Source organism: Molossus molossus, unplaced genomic scaffold, assembly GCF_014108415.1.
Source record: "Molossus molossus isolate mMolMol1 unplaced genomic scaffold, mMolMol1.p scaffold_m16_p_10, whole genome shotgun sequence".
Classification (NCBI taxonomy): Eukaryota; Metazoa; Chordata; class Mammalia; order Chiroptera; family Molossidae; genus Molossus; species Molossus molossus.
Window position 1 is genome coordinate 2489631 of NW_023425345.1, and position 16255 is coordinate 2505885.

General features: G+C 52.6%; 1 protein-coding gene across 2 annotated transcripts; it reads left to right on the forward strand.

Moving 5' to 3' along the window:
* The first annotated feature begins 2098 nt into the window (after window positions 1–2098).
* PMM1 (phosphomannomutase 1) lies at window positions 2099–14942 on the forward strand. Of its 2 annotated transcripts, none has more exons than XM_036253030.1 (8): window positions 2099–2228; window positions 5068–5185; window positions 6495–6571; window positions 6703–6794; window positions 7015–7114; window positions 12884–12959; window positions 13960–14075; window positions 14446–14942. In XM_036253030.1, exons 1-8 carry the CDS (start codon window positions 2142–2144, stop codon window positions 14566–14568), a joined length of 789 nt encoding a protein of 262 aa, XP_036108923.1. In that variant the 5' UTR covers window positions 2099–2141; the 3' UTR covers window positions 14569–14942. The 2 variants fall into 2 exon arrangements, with proteins under 2 accessions (XP_036108923.1, XP_036108925.1); XM_036253032.1 differs by having other exon boundaries at window positions 2123–2228; window positions 4960–5185.
* Window positions 14943–16255: the final 1313 nt, after the last annotated feature.

A 16255-nucleotide genomic window follows, 5' to 3' on the forward strand; every position in this document is an offset into this window, starting at 1 on the left:
GTCAGAGTTGATTGCAGGCTTGAGGGCAAGGACGGCAAATGCTGCAAAAATTCCTCCCCAGAGCACAGAAGAACATGGAGGCAGACCTTTGGCTCTGGAGTATGGAAGGAGGAAGAAAATAGAGAGCCCTGGAGGAGAAGAAGCTGCAGTCAACACATTTCCGAGGTGGAAACATCTTTGAAATTTAAGATGATACCCACACCCAGGGACAGCCTGCTACTTTTCTATTCCAAAAATGGGATCATGCTTTTGCCATGCTAAGTATTCTACAATACAGATTTTTTTTTTTTTATCCTCACCCGAGGACATTTTTCCATTTTTTGTTCAGATAGAGTGGGAGGGAGAGCAAGAGAGAGAGAAACATCAATGTGAAAGGGACACATTGAGTGGCTGCCACCTGCACAACCCAACCAGGGCCGGGGACAAACTGAAACCTAGGTACATGCTCTTAGCAGGAACCGAACCCAGGTCTCTCTGGACCGCAGGCCAACGCTCTAACCGCTGAGCCAAACCAGCCAGGGCTACAATACAGACTTTTATAGCTTCATCTTGTGGTAGGCAGTCAAGACAGACAAGAGCAGAACAAGAAGGATGATGGGTCAGGGTGGAAAGCTTTTCACCAGGGTGGAAAGCTCTGGGTGCCTAGCAACAGACAATTGTAGGGCAGGACCTCATCCCCAAGGTGACCTTTCCTCCCCTAGCACATTGATGGTCACATTGTTTAGACCCCTGACCTTCATATCTCTCTGGTCATTCAGTGTAGACCCCCTGGGCTCATCCTGGGCTTAACCCCTGAACCTGTCTCCAAGGTCCCCCTTTTCTGTGGCTTTCCAGTGAGCTAACAGCAACCCCACCTTGGCTCACTTATTTTACTGTGGCTTCTTGCCATCTCCTGACTTTTCCTCCCTCAAGATAAAAACTGGGCCTCAGTTGTATTTCAGCTCCAGGCCCAGAAAAGCAGCAAAACCAGACAAGGGACACCAAGACTGACCTCAGGAACAACTGCATTGAATAATGACCCATCTTCCCTGGCATGGACCAATCAATCAGTGGAGAACCGAAACCTGAAAGGACACACCTGAAAAGCTGCTGAACATTCTGTTTCTTCCTCTGGGGCCGCCCCTAAAATCTCCACCCTGAAAACCCTTAGGACTGAAGACCCAGCTCACTCTCCCTCCAGGAGCATGCCCTTGCTTTTCCCCTTCCCCCTCACACTCCCCCAGGCAGGGTCACCTTGACCTTTCTCACTTTCTAAGCCCATTTCTTCTACAAATTACTTCTACCTCTGTGATTTTCTAAATAAATGTTCTCTTATACTATAAGTGGTTTTCAACCATCCTAATGCCACGACTCGTTAATACAGTTCCTCATGTTGTGGTGACCCCCCCAACCATAAAATTATTTTCATTGCTACTTCATAACTGTAATTTTGCTACTTTTATGTCTTAGGTGACCCCTATGAAAGGGTTGTTGGACCCCCCAAAGGGGTCACCACCCACAGGTTGTGAACCCTGAAGGGGATATTGTGGCATCTGGCAAAGTCCAGAGCCTGAGCAAAGGTCATCAAATTTCCTCAAGCTCAAGATTTTTAGGGCAAAGGAATTAGCAGGAAAGGCGAGTCATAGAGTAACTGATGGCCTTACGGAGTTAGGACAGTACCGCCTTCGCCCCTCCCAGCCCTGCACTGCGGGTTCCAGGCCCCGCCCCCGTTCAGCCCCTCCACTACCAGATACAATCAGAATCTTCTCACCACGATCCAACTCCGGCCCACCCCCTCTCTTCCGGGTTCTCTCTGTCTCACACCCTGTGGGCCCAGGCCCCGCCTCTGCAAGGATTGGAACAATCCAACCGCTCCTGAGGGGCTTTGCTCCGCCCCATTCCACGCCCCTTCTCTACCTGGTGCAATCAGAATTATCCTTACAAGTCTGCACACACCCCGCCCGTGACCCGTCAGGGCCCGCCCCTTCCCAACGAGACCACGCCCTGGCCACACCCCTTCGGAGTTTGGCGCAATCAGGCCTGCCTGAGGACCCCGCCCCTCCCAGCTCTGCCCCTCCCAGGCCCCGCCCTATCCAGTCTCTTCCAGCCGGGGCCCTGGGAGCCACCTCCTACGACTCGGCCGGGAGCGCGGAGCTGCAGCCATGGCTGTGGCCGCTGAGGGCGCCCGCAGGAAGGAGCGCGTCCTCTGCCTGTTTGACGTGGACGGGACCCTCACGCCGGCTCGCCAGGTAGGGCCCCGACGTTCGGAAGCTCTGGTCGGGAATGTCACGCAGACATCCGGAGGCCGGTTGTGGGGCCTGCAGCGGCTTGACCCGGACCTCTGAGACCGAGTGAGATGCAGTGGTACCCGGCCTCTGACACCAGGGACCGCCCTCTGGGAGTGGTGGACACCCGGGCCCTCTCATCACAACCCCCGAGCGTACGCACCCACCTTCTGCTCGCGAGCATCTGGGCTGGGTCGATTCTGGGGGGAAGGAGGCTGCGAGCGGGAGCCTAGCTTCCCTCGCTACCCCTCTGCCAGGCTTCCACACGCCAAGGCCTGGCTCCCGGAGGCCCCAGTCTCCCCAGCCGGGGTCTCCCCAGTTCAGCCCAGGGAGGCACCGGTGGCCGGAAGCGGGCGTTTCAGACGGGCTTGGAGCACACCCAAGCATCAGAATCGCCATCTGGTGGGGTGGCAAAGGGGTCTTGGAACCATCCCACCTGGCCTTTGCAGGCCTGTGCCTGGGTCTAGTTTCTCTAGCCCCTCTTCGACTTTACTTCCCACCCCAGCGGTGGAGGGGAGGACAGAGGGCTTACTAGACCTTTTCGGTTGAGTGTGGGCTCTGTCCACCTGAAGACGAGAGTTCCCAGGCCTAACCTGGTCACATAGGCCCTATGTCATAGGGGATATTGTGGCACTGAGAAGGTGGGAGTGCAGTTCTAAAGGCATCTCATCATGTTGATCCTCCAACCTCAGCTCCACACCCAGTTTTTCTCCCTTTGGATTTCACCCTGAATGAGCCCCCAGACCCATCCTTACCAGCTGGGTGCTTGGATAAACAAGCCTCTTTTTTGCCTGTCCTGAGTGCACCCCACACTCTAGTTTGGAGCCACAAGGACCAACTACTAAGGAATCTCCTAGAGCGGGAGCCAGTAGGGCTTGATTACAGGACAGAGGCTGATGGAAACACAGGCTTTGGCATCTCCCCTATTGGAAGGTCTCTGGCTTGGGCCCTGGGGCCACAGGGAGGAATCAGACCTCCCTGTCCTCCAGCATCTCCCAGAGTCTTTAGGAATGTGATAAAGATGACATTAGAGGGAGGGTCTCAGGGTCTAGGAACAGTCCCCACCTTTTCCTCTTACTCTTTGCTCCTCTGACCCAACAGCCTGTACAAGAACAGTGTGTTAATGCTGTCCACCAAATGTTATTGCCAGGCCCTGTCCTTAGTGCTTTTTAAAAGTTAAATTTTAATTATACAAGTATTCATAAGTGCATTCTCTTGCAAAGAATAAAAACAACAGAGAAGGTTAAAGTCCCCTCTGACTATGTCAGGATCCAACCCTCTCCCCAAAGTAACCTGGTTGCCTGTTGCCTGGTTACCTTTATCTGGATCTGTTTGCCCAGAGGAAATATTAAGCATTGTCTCATGAGGCTTAAAAAAAAAAAGTAGTATCATACGTTATACTGTGTGTGCGCCTTCCTGCAACTTGCATTTTTAAAAATTGATTTTAGGGAGAGAGAGAAACATCTATTTGTTGTTCCACTTATTTCTGTATTCATTGGTTGATTCTTTTTTTTTTATTATTTTATTTTTTATCCTCACCCAAGGATATTTTTCCATTTTTTGTACAGATAGAGTGGGAGGGAGAGAGAGTGAGAAACATCGACGTGAAGGGACACATCGAGTGGCTGCCACCCGCACGACCAACCAGGGCCGGGGACAAACTGCAACCGAAGTACGTGCCCTTAGCGGGAACCGAACCCGGGTCTCTCCGGACCGCAGGCTGACGCTCTAACCGCTGAGCCAAACCGGCCAGGGCTCATTGGTTGATTCTTGTATGTGCCCTGACTGGGGATCAAACCTGAAACCTTGGGGTGTCGGAATGACACTCTAACCAACTACAACTTACTTTTGACAATTGCATGTCTTGGGACTCTCCCATATCAGAAGTACAGGCCTGCTTTATTTTTTATAACCACATTATAATATTTCAGAGCAGGTATGTTGTTGCAGGTATGTTATTATAACCATATCCCAATGAACCTCCATATACACGTGGGCAAGAGAATTGGAAATTCTGGGTGACCAGACACATGCATTTTAAGTTTTAATAGATCTTGCCAACTTACTCTCCAAAATGGCTGTACCAGTTTACACTCTCACCAGCGGTGTTTGAGAGTGCCTGTTTCCCTGTATCATCATCCACTTTTTTTTTTTAATCCTCACCCAAGGATATTTTTCAATTGATTTTTTTTTTAGATAGAGTGGAAGGGAGGAAGAAAGAGAAACATCGATAGGAGAGACACAACATTGACTGGTTGCTTCCCGCACAACCCCAATGGGGGCCAGAGATCAAACCTGCAACCCAGATATGTGCCCTTGAACTGGACTCAAACCTGCAACCTTTCGGTCTGAGGGCCAACGCTATATATAACCTCTGAGCCAAACTAGCCAGGGCTCGTCATCCACTCGTGATATTTTCAGCTTTGAATATCTGACTATTTGAAAACATGGATTATAACTCTAGTTTACATTTCCTTGGTGGGGAATATTTGCATGTAATCAGTCCCCAGTTAATTGCTTGTTCATTCCCAAGTACTTCCTAACAGTGACCCCCTCCAGGTGTTACTACTGTGATCCCCATTTTATAGATGGGACAAAGAAAGGCAAAGCCATTTGCTCAAGGTCATCCTGCTGTTGAGGGACTTAAGTCAGAGTTTGAACCCAAGTGCATTTGATTCTTTGAGATCTGTGTTAGATCCAGGTGGAACATGGGCTCCCCGGATCCTGAGCACTGAGTGAGGGCTAAGTGGAGGCCCCAGACATGCTGACAGCCAGAATCCTGTGCTTCCCTGCCCGGCTGCAGAAAATTGACCCTGAGGTGGCTGCCTTCCTGCAGAAGCTTCGAAGTAGGGTGCAGATCGGTGTGGTGGGCGGCTCGGACTACTCTAAGATTGCTGAGCAGCTGGGAGAGGGGAATGAAGGTAGGAGGAGCAGGCCAGAGCCAGCTGCATAGTCCCATAGTCGGGATGGGTGTGGGGGTGGGAAGTTCGGGAGATCCCTGGACCAGTATGCCTTCAAAGACCCATCCTGCTTCTGTGGGGCAAAGGAAGTAGAGGGAACAGCCAGATGTTTCCCTCACTTTTTCAGCAATCATTTAGTGAGATAAACAGCAGGGAACAAAGCAGAGAGAATCCTACCCTATGTAGTTTACATTGTCAGTTCTCCTTGCTGAGTCTCGATTTCCTCATCTTTGTTTTAAATATTTTTTATTTATTTTTTAGAGAGAGAGGAAGAGTGAGAGAGATACATTGATCGGCTGCCTCCTGCACACTCCCTAATGGGGTTGGAGCCCGAAACCCTGGCATGTGCCCTGACTGGGAATTGAACAGGACCTTTCAGTCCATGGGACAACGCTCAATCCCCTGAGCCACACCGACCAGGCACAATTCTTCCATCTTTAAAATGGATATAATCAATAATGGTTACCATTTGTTGAAAATGACCGTGTGTTAACTTTATTTAATCCTCACAACTGTGCTTCAGGGTGGACATGATTATCCCCTTTTACAGAGGAGGATTCTGAAGTCACCCAGGAAGTTTTTGGACCCAAAACCCCTGTTCTGAATTGAGTTCCTGATCTTAACTCAGGCAGATGCTCCAGCTTCTTAAACCAGAAACTTCCTTGAATTTCTCTTTCCCCTTGTTCATCCCATCAGCCAGTCCAGAAATATCTCCCTATGTCCATGTCTGCATCTCCACCACCCTTCCATTGTCCAGGTGGTCACCTCCCACCTGGATCCTGCAACAGCCTGTGGCTGTGTTCCCTGTGCCTCCCCACTCCTGCCTACTCCAGTCACTTCTGGGCAGCCAGAACTGAAAACTCCCTCATGCAACCAACCCTGACAACAAAAGCTGTGAAATAAAACAGAGAAGCCCCTGTGCAGAGTGACTGTGGGAGCACCAAACTGAAATGACGCCCTCTGCTGGGCTGTCGTGGAAGGCTTCAAGAGGAGGGAGCCAAGTCTTGGAGGAGTGAAGGGGGAATGGAGGGGAAGCGCATTCCAGGCAGCATGACCTGCAGGAGCAAAGGCCTAGAAATGTGACTGGTTTGTTTGCTTGTTTGGGAAAAAACAAAGCTGCAGATGGTGAGAAGTATAGAAAAGCAGGTTCAGGATGGAACAAATGGGCTTTGAATGCCACACCAAGAAGTGTGGGCTTTATGTCTCTCCTTGGCTCCGGGTTCCTGGTCTCATGCTCTCTTTCTCCCCTGGCCTCTCTGTGTCACTGAAGTCATCGAGAAGTTTGACTATGTGTTTGCTGAGAACGGGACAGTGCAGTATAAGCATGGACGACTGCTCTCCAAGCAGGTTAGTGCCCCCCTCCCTTGGGGCCTTAGCTCAGGACATTTTCCACAGTGAGACAGGCCATGGTGCCTTCTGTCCTGGGTGGGGGTGTGTGGTACCATGCCCACATTCAGAGCCCTGTGTTCCTTGCCCAGACCATCCAGAACCACCTAGGGGAGGAACTACTGCAGGACTTGATCAACTTCTGCCTCCACTACATGGCCCTGCTCAGACTGCCCAAGAAGCGGTGAGACCCTGCCCAGCCTTGCGTCCAGCCCCCTCCCCCAATTCTGGGCCTGAGGAAGAAAGGGGTGGGTCTCCAACAGGACTTGGAGATGCTCCGGCCCTGACTTATTGATGGGTGGATTCTTGTCTCCTGTGAAGTCTGGATAGGGCTGGATTTAATTCAGGGCCGTTCTCTCCTTCTCTCTGGCTCCCGCCCTCCCTCCCACCCCCATCGCCACCAGTGGGACCTTCATCGAGTTCCGGAATGGCATGCTGAACATCTCGCCCATCGGCCGCAGCTGTACCCTGGAGGAGCGAATCGAGTTCTCTGAATTGGACAAGGTGCCACCTTAGGCTGTAGGACCTCAGTCACTCAACCTCTCTGAACCTTTATTTTCTCATCAGTGAAACGGCTTGGTGGGAAGTGTTCTGATAGAACCAGTACCCCTTTGGACATCTACCACGTGCCACTGTTGTAGGCATGTGTGCATCTTTCTAACATTACTGCTTTCCCTTCCCTGGGGACCGGCGCCACCAGCCACCTAATTTCCTAAGCTCACGCCTTGGGCATCTTTTACACCTTCCAACCCACGTAGGGTCCAACAATCATTCCTGTTGATTCAGCCTCCAGAGTTGGTCTCAAATTTGTTTACTGTGTGTGTCTCCCCCGCACACACCATAAAGCCAGTCTGTTCAGCAGTGCCATTGAGAACCTTGTAAAGCATGTCTGTTCTTCCTGGCTACTCTGCTCACAGCCTTTCCATGCCCCCTTGCAAACTGGACAATGTGCCAGCCTCCTTCCATGGTGCCCTGAGCCCTGAGGGGGTCTGCCTGGTTAAAGCCACCTCTTCAGCCTCTCTGCGTCTGTGCTTGGAACATAACAAAGTCCCTCAAGCCTTTGGATGTGCCGCCTCTGCTAAACCTTGACTTGCATTTTGCTTGTCATCCTCACCTCCCACCACTCCCTTCAGGATGGAGTGATTCCACCTGACCGAGCCTTTGCACGCTGGCTTGTGCCTGTCCTCTGTGACCTGACCTTCTGCTCCCCCTCACGCCCTCTACTCCTGCCAGGTCCTCTTTGCTGATTACAAGGTAGCAGGCAGTCTCCCGCCTCAGGGCTGTGCCCTCAGACACGGCTCCTCGAACCTCCTTCACATCTGCTCAGGTGTCACTTTCTCAGTGGGGTCTTCCCCACGCATTGCATTTAACCTTGCCTCCCCTTGCCTCCTGCTCCTCGGTTTGATTTGTCCCCGAGCAGCCTTCACCACCCTCTTAACCTGTATCACCTGCTTTTTTTTTTTTTTTTTTTTTTGGTTAATCCTCACCTGAGAACATTTTTCCATTGAATGTTTTTTTAGATAGAGTGGAAGGGAGGAAGGGAGGGAGGGAGGGAGAGAGAAACTTCGATGTGAGAAACACATAAATTGGTTGCCTCTTGCATGACCTTGACCAGGGCCAGGAATCAAACCTGCAATCCAAGTATGTACCCTTCACCGGGAATCAAGCTCACGATCCTTTGGTCCATGGGCCGATGCTCTAAACCACTGAGCAGAATCGGCCAGGGCTATGTTACCTGCTTTTTATTTATTTATTTATTTTTCTTTTTAAACTTATCTTTATGGTGAATGTATTTCAAATGCCCCCCTCTGCGCCTTTCCCCCCCATTAACCCCCTCCTCCCCACTCCCTCCATCCTCCTGCCTTCCCCACACTATTGTCTATGTCCATTGGCTATGCATATATGCATATAAGTTCTTTGGTTTATCTCTTCCCACCCTCCCTCCCCCCTTCCCTTTGAGGTTCATCAGCATAACAACCAATTTGTACTTCTTCATTCCTTCACCTTTTTCACCCATCCCTCCAGTACCCTCCCATCTGGCAAGCAACAAAATGTTTTCTGTATCTGAGTCTGTTTTTGTTCTGCTTGCTCATTTTGTTTGTGGATTCAATTGTTGATAGATATGTATTTATTGCCGTTTTATTGTTCATATTTTTGTTGTTCTTCTTCAAGAAGACCCGTCAACATTTCATATAATATTGGTTTGGTGGTGGTGAACTCCTTTAGCTTTTTCTTGTCTGGGAAACTCTTTATATGTCCATTGATTCTAAATGACAGTTTTGCAGGATAGAGTAATCTTGGTTGCAGATAGTTGCTTTTCATCACTTTGAATATATCTTGCCACTCCTTTCTGGCCCGCAAAGTTTCTTTTAAGAAATCGGCTGACAGTCTTATGGGAGCTCCTCTGTAGGTTACTAACTGCTTTTCTCTTGCTGCTTTTAAGATTCTCTCTTTGTGTTTAACTTTTGGCATTTTGATGATGATGTGTTGATTTGTCTTTTTTTTTAATCCTCACCTGAAGACATTTTTCCATATTCTCTTCAGATACAGTAGGAGGGAGAGAGAGAGAGAGAAACATTGACGTGAAAGGGACACATCGAGTGGTTGCCACCCACACGACCCAACCAGGGCCGGGGACAAACTGCAACCGAGGTACATGCCCTTAGTGGGAATCTAACCCGGTCTCTCTGGACCGCAGGCCGATGTTCTAACCTCTGAGCCAAACTGGCCAGGGCTTGATTTGTCTTGATGTGGACCTCTTTGGGTTCATCTTGTTTGGAACTCTCTGTGCTTCCTAGACTTGTATATCTGTTTTCTTCACCAAATTAGGGAAGTTTTCTGTCATTATTTTTTCAGATAGGTTTTCCATTTCTTGCTCTCTCTCTTCTCCTTCGGGCACCCTCAAGATGCGAATGTTGACTCGCTTGAAGTTGTCCCAGAGGCTCCTTACACGATCCTCATTTTTTTTTTATTCTTTTTTCTTTTTGTTGTTCTGATTGGATGTTTTTTGCTTCCTTATATTCCAAATCGATGTTTTGCTTCTTAGATTCACCTACTCTACTGTTGATTCCCTGTAAATTATTCTTTATTTCAGTTAGTGCATCGTTCATTTCTGACTGGTCCTTTTTTATGCTCTTGGTTCTAAGTTCATTGCGAATCCTTATAACCAGTGTTTTGAACTCAGCTTCTGTTAGACTGCTTATCTCCATTTTGTTTTGTTCTTTTCCTGAAATTTTGTTCTGTTCTTTTATTTGGGACATGTTTCTTTGTCTCCTCATTTTGGCTGCCTCCCTGTGCTTGTTTCTACATATTAGGTAGAGTTGCTATGTCTCCCAGGCTTCCTAGGGTGGCCTCTTGTAGTAGGTGTCCTGTAGAGTCCAGTGGCACAGCCTCCCTCCCTGGTCACCCTAGCTGGGCCCTCGTGTGGACTGTCTACCCTTATGTTGTAATTGAGTCTTGATTGCTGTTGCAACGTCAGTGGGAGGGATTTACTCAGACTGATCAGCTGCAAGGACTGGCGCTGTCCACTGCTCACTGACCTCTGACTAACTTGGAGGGTCAGCTGTGCAGGGCCCACCACACAGAGCAAGACTTACTTCAGCAGGGCTCTGGTACCCACTGAGTCCACTCACTGAGTGTGCCACTTGTGGAGGTGGTTGGGTGGTGGTGGTGCTTCGACGTGGTCTAAAGCTGTCTATTGGGTGTGTTGGCTCTGGATCAAGGTCAGCCTCTACCTGTGTTCTGCCTGGACCACCAGGTAGAAGCTACAAAGCGATCTGCAGACGGCTGCTTCTTGTGCTGGTCTTGGAGGTGCCCAGGCAAAGCCAAGATGTGAACCAAGCCTGGCTGCTTCTAGTGCTGAGGCCAGGTGCTGTTTGTTTGAGAGAATTTAGGAAAATCTTCACCTTCTTTTACTTTTATTTATTCATTTTTTTTCTTTGATTTTAGAAAGAAAGGAGGAGAGAGATAGAAACATTGACAAGAGAGAACATCGATTGGCCACCTCTTGGATGCCCCTCAATGGGGATTTGGCCCACAACCTAGACATGTGCTCTGACCGGGAATTGAACCCGTAACCTCTTGGTGCATGGATCGACGCTCAACTACTGAGCCACACTGGCTGGGCTTCACCTGCTTTTTAAATCTTGCGTATTGTCTGGCTTCCCCACCAAAGCTGTAGGCTCTTTAAGGGCCAGCATTTCGCCCTGGCTAGTTTGGCTCAGTGGTTGGATCATCGGCCTGTGGACCAGAGAGTCCTGGGTTCGGTTCCCACTAGGGGCACATACCAAAAAAAAAAAAAAGGGCCAGCATTTCTGTGGCTATTCACTGCTGAATACCCTGTGCCCAGCAAATGCCTGGCACATAGCAAGTGCTCAAGAAATACTTTTTCTTTGTTTTTAATCCTCACCCAAGGATACTTCTCCATTTATCTTCAGATAAAGTGGGAGGGAGGGAGGGAAGGAGGAGGGGGAGAGAGAGAGAAACATTGATGTGAGAGAAACACATCTACTGGCTGCCTCCCACCTGACTCCAACCAGGGCTGGGTACCGAGCCGCAACCAAGGTTCATGCCCTTGGCCGGAATCAAACCCGCAACTCATTAGTCCGTGAGCCTACACTCTAACCCCTAAGCCAAACCAGCCGGGGTTGGAGACATTTTTTTTAAAGTAGTTAAGATTGACCATTGGCAAAAGAATCCCCTCCCACACACATAGTGAGAGGTGGCACCGTCACAGGCCACCCAGGTTTCCGATCCCACGTCCACTTTCTATGTGACTAGTCACCTGGCAAAGTGGCTTCACTACTGTGTGTGTGTCTGTTTTCCCATCTGTAAAGTGGAAGAAATCATAGTTTCCATCTGTGGGCTGGGTGGGACGGAGGTCTGGTGACACTGACTCCCCACAACTCCGAGGAGGGTCTTCTCTTATCTCTTTGGCTCTAGTTCACCTGCTTCTGGTGTTGGAAAGGGGTGTGGCCCTCCTGGTCTCCTGTATGCGCTACACCGGTCCAGATCCTTATAAATGCTTACTCTCCTTTAGTCCCTCAGACCCTGAGGACAAGTAGCCCCCTTCCTTAGATGAGGATACTGAGGCCAGAGGTCACAGTGCTAGTTGCTGTTGAGTCTGGACTTGGCACATGGTGCTGTCCAGTGACCAGCCTGGTTCTCCAGAGACAGAGATGCAGCCATTGGGGCCATTTGGGAACATTTATTCCAAGAAGTTAGGTGACTTGCCCATGGTCGCACAGCAGCTAGGCCTATCTCAGGCTGGGTCCGATCTGGCCGTATAGCTCATGTCCTCCTTGAACCGCTTCTCTAGGCTCCAGACCACTGGCGATCGCCTGCCTCTCTCATTCCAGTCCCACCCAACTCTGGCTGACTGAAATGCAGCACGAGGCACTCTGCTCCCGTGCCCTGAAATTCCTGGTGGCTTTTGGTCCCCCAGGATGTGTTTGAACTCCCCAGCCAGGCTTCGAGGCTCTCTGAGCTGATCATCACACTGAGCTCTCGCCGCTGCCTCAGCCACAGGGAACGGCCCCCTCCGTACCTGGGCCACAGTAAGCCTGCGTGGAGGGAGCAACCGTCACTGTGGCGCTGGCTCTCCCCTCCGGGCTCAGCATGGCTGTTCCCCTCTGAGGCCCCTGCAGGGCCAGGCTGGGGAGTGTAAGTCCCCTTACTCCATGTCTGTGGATGTGCCACAGAGGGGTGGGGGCTGGGCTCCTGGCACTGCTGAATCCCCCCACCCAGCCCAGCCCACAGCGCTCAGGTACTCAGCAAATGAATGTTGTGGCATGGTTGGAGCTATGGCCCTACCCAGCACCCTGCTGTCCTCTCTCTGAGCACCCACTGCCACTATTCACAGGTCTTCACATGCTGTTCGCCCCTCAGGCTCATCTCTGGTGTCTGAGCCATGGTGTGCTGTGTTGAACTGGACAAAGCTGACAGGGATGAGGTGGACTCTGTGACTTGGGTCTCAGATGGCCCTTTCCCCTCAACCTTCCTCCTTTAGCCTCTACTCCAAGGTGTCCTTCAGAATACCCCACCCACATCTGCATTGGCAGGATCTGGCCCTGGGTTCAGGCCCTGGCTTTGCCACTGAGGCTGGGTGACCTTAAACAGGCGCCGCCCATCTCTGAGCCTCAGTTTCCCGTTGGTCACGTGGGGGTCATGATATCCACCTGGAAGATTTGGTGAATTCACATGAACTGTGTGCCCAGCACAGGGCCTGGCACATAGCAGCCTCTGAGCCTTGATCTGCTTTTTTCCCTCCTGCAGAAGGAGAAGATCAGAGAGAAGTTTGTGGAAGCTCTGAAAACTGAGTTTGCCGGCAAAGGGCTGAGGTTCTCCCGAGGTACGTGTGTGGTCCGTCCCCACCCCTTGGGGAGGGCCTGAGGGCCTGGCTAGAGCCTCACCCCTGCCCCTCAGCAGAGCAGGGGCAGGCTCAGCCCAAACAGGCAGAGACTCCATGTCATGGCCCCCAGTCTTCCCCACATAAATCCAGCCAACACCCCTTCACCCAGGCAAAAACTAAAGCGTCTCCCTTGCATTGTGTGTGTGTTTTTTAATGTTTTTACTGATTTGTTGGAAAGAGAGATAGAAACGTCAGTGTGAGAGAGAAACATCAATAGGCCGCCTCCTGCACGCCCCCCACTGGGGATCGAACCCACAACCCAGGCATGTGCCCTGACTGGGAATCGAACCGGGACCTCTCAGTTCATGGGACGACCACCAAGCCACACCGGCCAGGCTCCCTTGAGTTTCCTTCCTCACCCCTTCCCAAGTCCAGTCTGCTAGCAAGTCCCTGGGCCCTGTGTCCGGAATGCTTCTGGAATCTGACCACTGCTCCCGCCTCTGCTGCCAACAGCCTTGTCCCAGACTTCACTGGCCATCTCCCACTGCCTCCTGACCTTTGACCCATTCCCCACAGTGGCCAGAGGGGTCCTTAGAAAGCCTGGACCCCAGGACCTGCATGCCCGTACTGCTGCCCTCTGTCACTGGGATACTCTACGCTTTTACCTGCCTTGGGGACTGACTGGACTTGCTCCCCAGCCATCGCCACTCTGGCTTACATGTCAGCTCAGTGTCACCCCTCAGAGAGGTCTCCCTGGCCATGCTGGCTAGAGAGCTCACCCTCCCCCCGCCCCGCCCCGCTGACTCCCATGCTGAGGTGGTCAGTCTGTTTACTGCCTGTTCCACCTGGATCCGAACTCCTGGGAGGATCCCGAGTCTCTGTTCCGTCCCTGGGCGTGGGGCTCAGCAGGCACTCAAGGTTGTTGAATGAAGTGACGAAGGCCTTGCCCAAGCTCACCCTGAGCCGTCCCTCTGCTGGCCTTGTCTGCCCGACCCCACAGGAGGCATGATCAGCTTCGATGTCTTCCCCGAGGGCTGGGACAAACGCTGCTGTCTGGACTGCCTGGACCGGGACAGCTTCGACACCATCCACTTCTTTGGGAACGAGACCAGCCCCGTAAGTGTGACTCAGCCAGGCCCCTCCCGAGCCAAGTCACACCCAGGTCGAGGCCAGGGAACAGGGTGACAGAACAGACCTCTTGGGAGACTCCCGGAGAACAGCCATTGCTCACCAGCCCATTACACAGGCTGGAAGGCTGGAGCCCAGAATTGGCTGGACACTTGCCCCGTGTCACCCAGCAAGTCAGGGCAGACCTGGTAAAGGCCAAGGAGGAGGGCTTTCTGGATGTTCTGAAGGGCAGCTCTGCAGGAGCCAGTGTGGCTGGGGGGCTCCATGCCAGGGTGGGTGCTGGGGGGCTCCATGCCAGGGGGCCCCAGCTCTGGGAACCTTGTCCAGGCACCACCTTCTTTACCTTCTCTGTGTGCAGGGTGGGAACGACTTTGAGATCTATGCCGACCCCCGGACTGTGGGCCACAGCGTGGTCTCCCCTCAGGACACAGTGCAGCGATGTCGTGAGATCTTTTTCCCAGAGACAGCCCATGAGGCATGATTACGACCTCCACCCAGGCCTAAAGGGCACCCCTGGCCCTGGTGTTAGATGGGTGCCGGGCCCCTCTTCCTCTGGCCCAGTTCGCCCGCCTCACATTACCTGCTGCGAGGCCCACCCACCTTGTCAAGGCTGGGGTCTGTGCAGACCGCTGTCCCCAGTAGTCAGCTCCTGCTGCGACTGGCCCCACTCTCCACTCCAATGGCCCTGGCTAAAGCTGCTGCTTGTACTTCTGAACAGAACAAGTTTCTGTCTACACTGGAGGCTTGTATGTGTCGGTACGAGACAGCCCGCCCTGCCTTCCTGTCCCAAATGGGGTGCAGAGCAGTGGGGAGGGTGTGTATTTGTGGATCTTGATCGCAAATATATTAACGTTCCCACAAGAAGGTATGGCGTCAGTTCTGCCTGAATGGATAATTGGCGCCAGGCACAGGTGACAGGGACTGGCCCCAGGTCACACGGGAGTCATTGATCCTGTCAGGGAGGGTGGTTTGGGGTGTCCTCCCCCAGCCCCTCCCCCGGGACCTGGACAGACAGGTAGCTCTGGGCCAGGCGGAGTCACAGTTGAGGGTTTATTGCCAGTGTTAGGAAGGATGGGGGAGCCTGGGGGCCTCGGGGTGGGGGGGAGATTGGAACTGGACACCCCTGGGCCGTGAGTGACAGGAGTGCTGCCGCCCCTCTGCCACCCCAGGTGGCCCCAGGGCCGATGTCCCAACATCCTGCCTCCTTGCCAGTGTCTATAAAAGGGGGTCTACTCACAGGAAAGGGGGTCTTAGGGGGCTCCCAAGAGTTAACCTGCACCAATAAACCTACCAAGGAGGCCTGGGAGTCCTTTTCCCCAGGGGAAAGGCCTTGGGCCTGACCAGAGCAGCCCCAGCTCAGAGTGGGGTGTCAGGCTAGGCCATTCCGAGTTTTGGGGGGGCTGGCCAGCACATATCAGCAGCTCTGGGCTTCCAGCCTGGGGTGGGGCCCGGGGGCAGGGGTGGGCACATATCCCCGCTTATCTCTACTCTGGGGCCTTGGGGCATCTTCGGGGCTGGGGATCCTAGCGTTATTGTCCCCTCATCTTGGGCATTTGAGCCCCGTTTACTCACAGACTGGGTCTCCTAAGGGTCATTGTCCTGGCAGGCCCTCCCTTAGCCCCCTTCAGTCCCCAGCGATGATGCCCTCTGCAGGGAGTGGGGCAGGGGGAAGGGAAAGCCCTCCTTGCTGGCCTCCCAGGCCAGGCCAACCCCACCCAAGAGTGACTGTACTCGACACACACGCACACAACACACACCTTAGGGGACAGACAACATAGGGACCACAACTCAGCCACTCGTTGGGCACCAGCAGGAGCCGCAGACCCAGGGCTTCGGGAAGAGGATCCAGCAAGGGGGTTGCAGGGCTGGTGGTCTCCCAGGCTGAGGCTATTCTGTGGGTGCCCCTGCCTGGCCCTGCCTGGGGGGACGTGGTCCATCCACCGCTGGGTCCTCAGCAGCCATTGTGCTGGGCACAGCCAGAGCATCAGTGGGGCTTGTGAGTCAGGGAAAGGGGAGGTCTAAATCCAAGTTGGGGGAGCGTGTCCCGACCCCTCCAGACCTGTACCTCCTGGGCAAATGGAGGCACCATGAGTCAGCATGGCCCAGGGGAGAAGGTGGGACCTCAGTCTGGGGTTCATGGAGGGACTGGCCAGCAAAACAAGAGCTCC

Excerpts from the sequence above, each read along its gene's own strand:
- PMM1 (XM_036253030.1), top strand. The coding sequence starts at position 2,142 with ATGGCTGTGGCCGCTGAGGGCGCCCGCAGGAAGGAGCGCGTCCTCTGC. Across the intron at positions 6,795-7,014 it reads CTCAGACTGCCCAAGAAGCG|TGGGACCTTCATCGAGTTCC; the intron begins GTGAGACCCTGC and ends CATCGCCACCAG. Across the intron at positions 14,076-14,445 it reads TTGGGAACGAGACCAGCCCC|GGTGGGAACGACTTTGAGAT; the intron begins GTAAGTGTGACT and ends CTCTGTGTGCAG.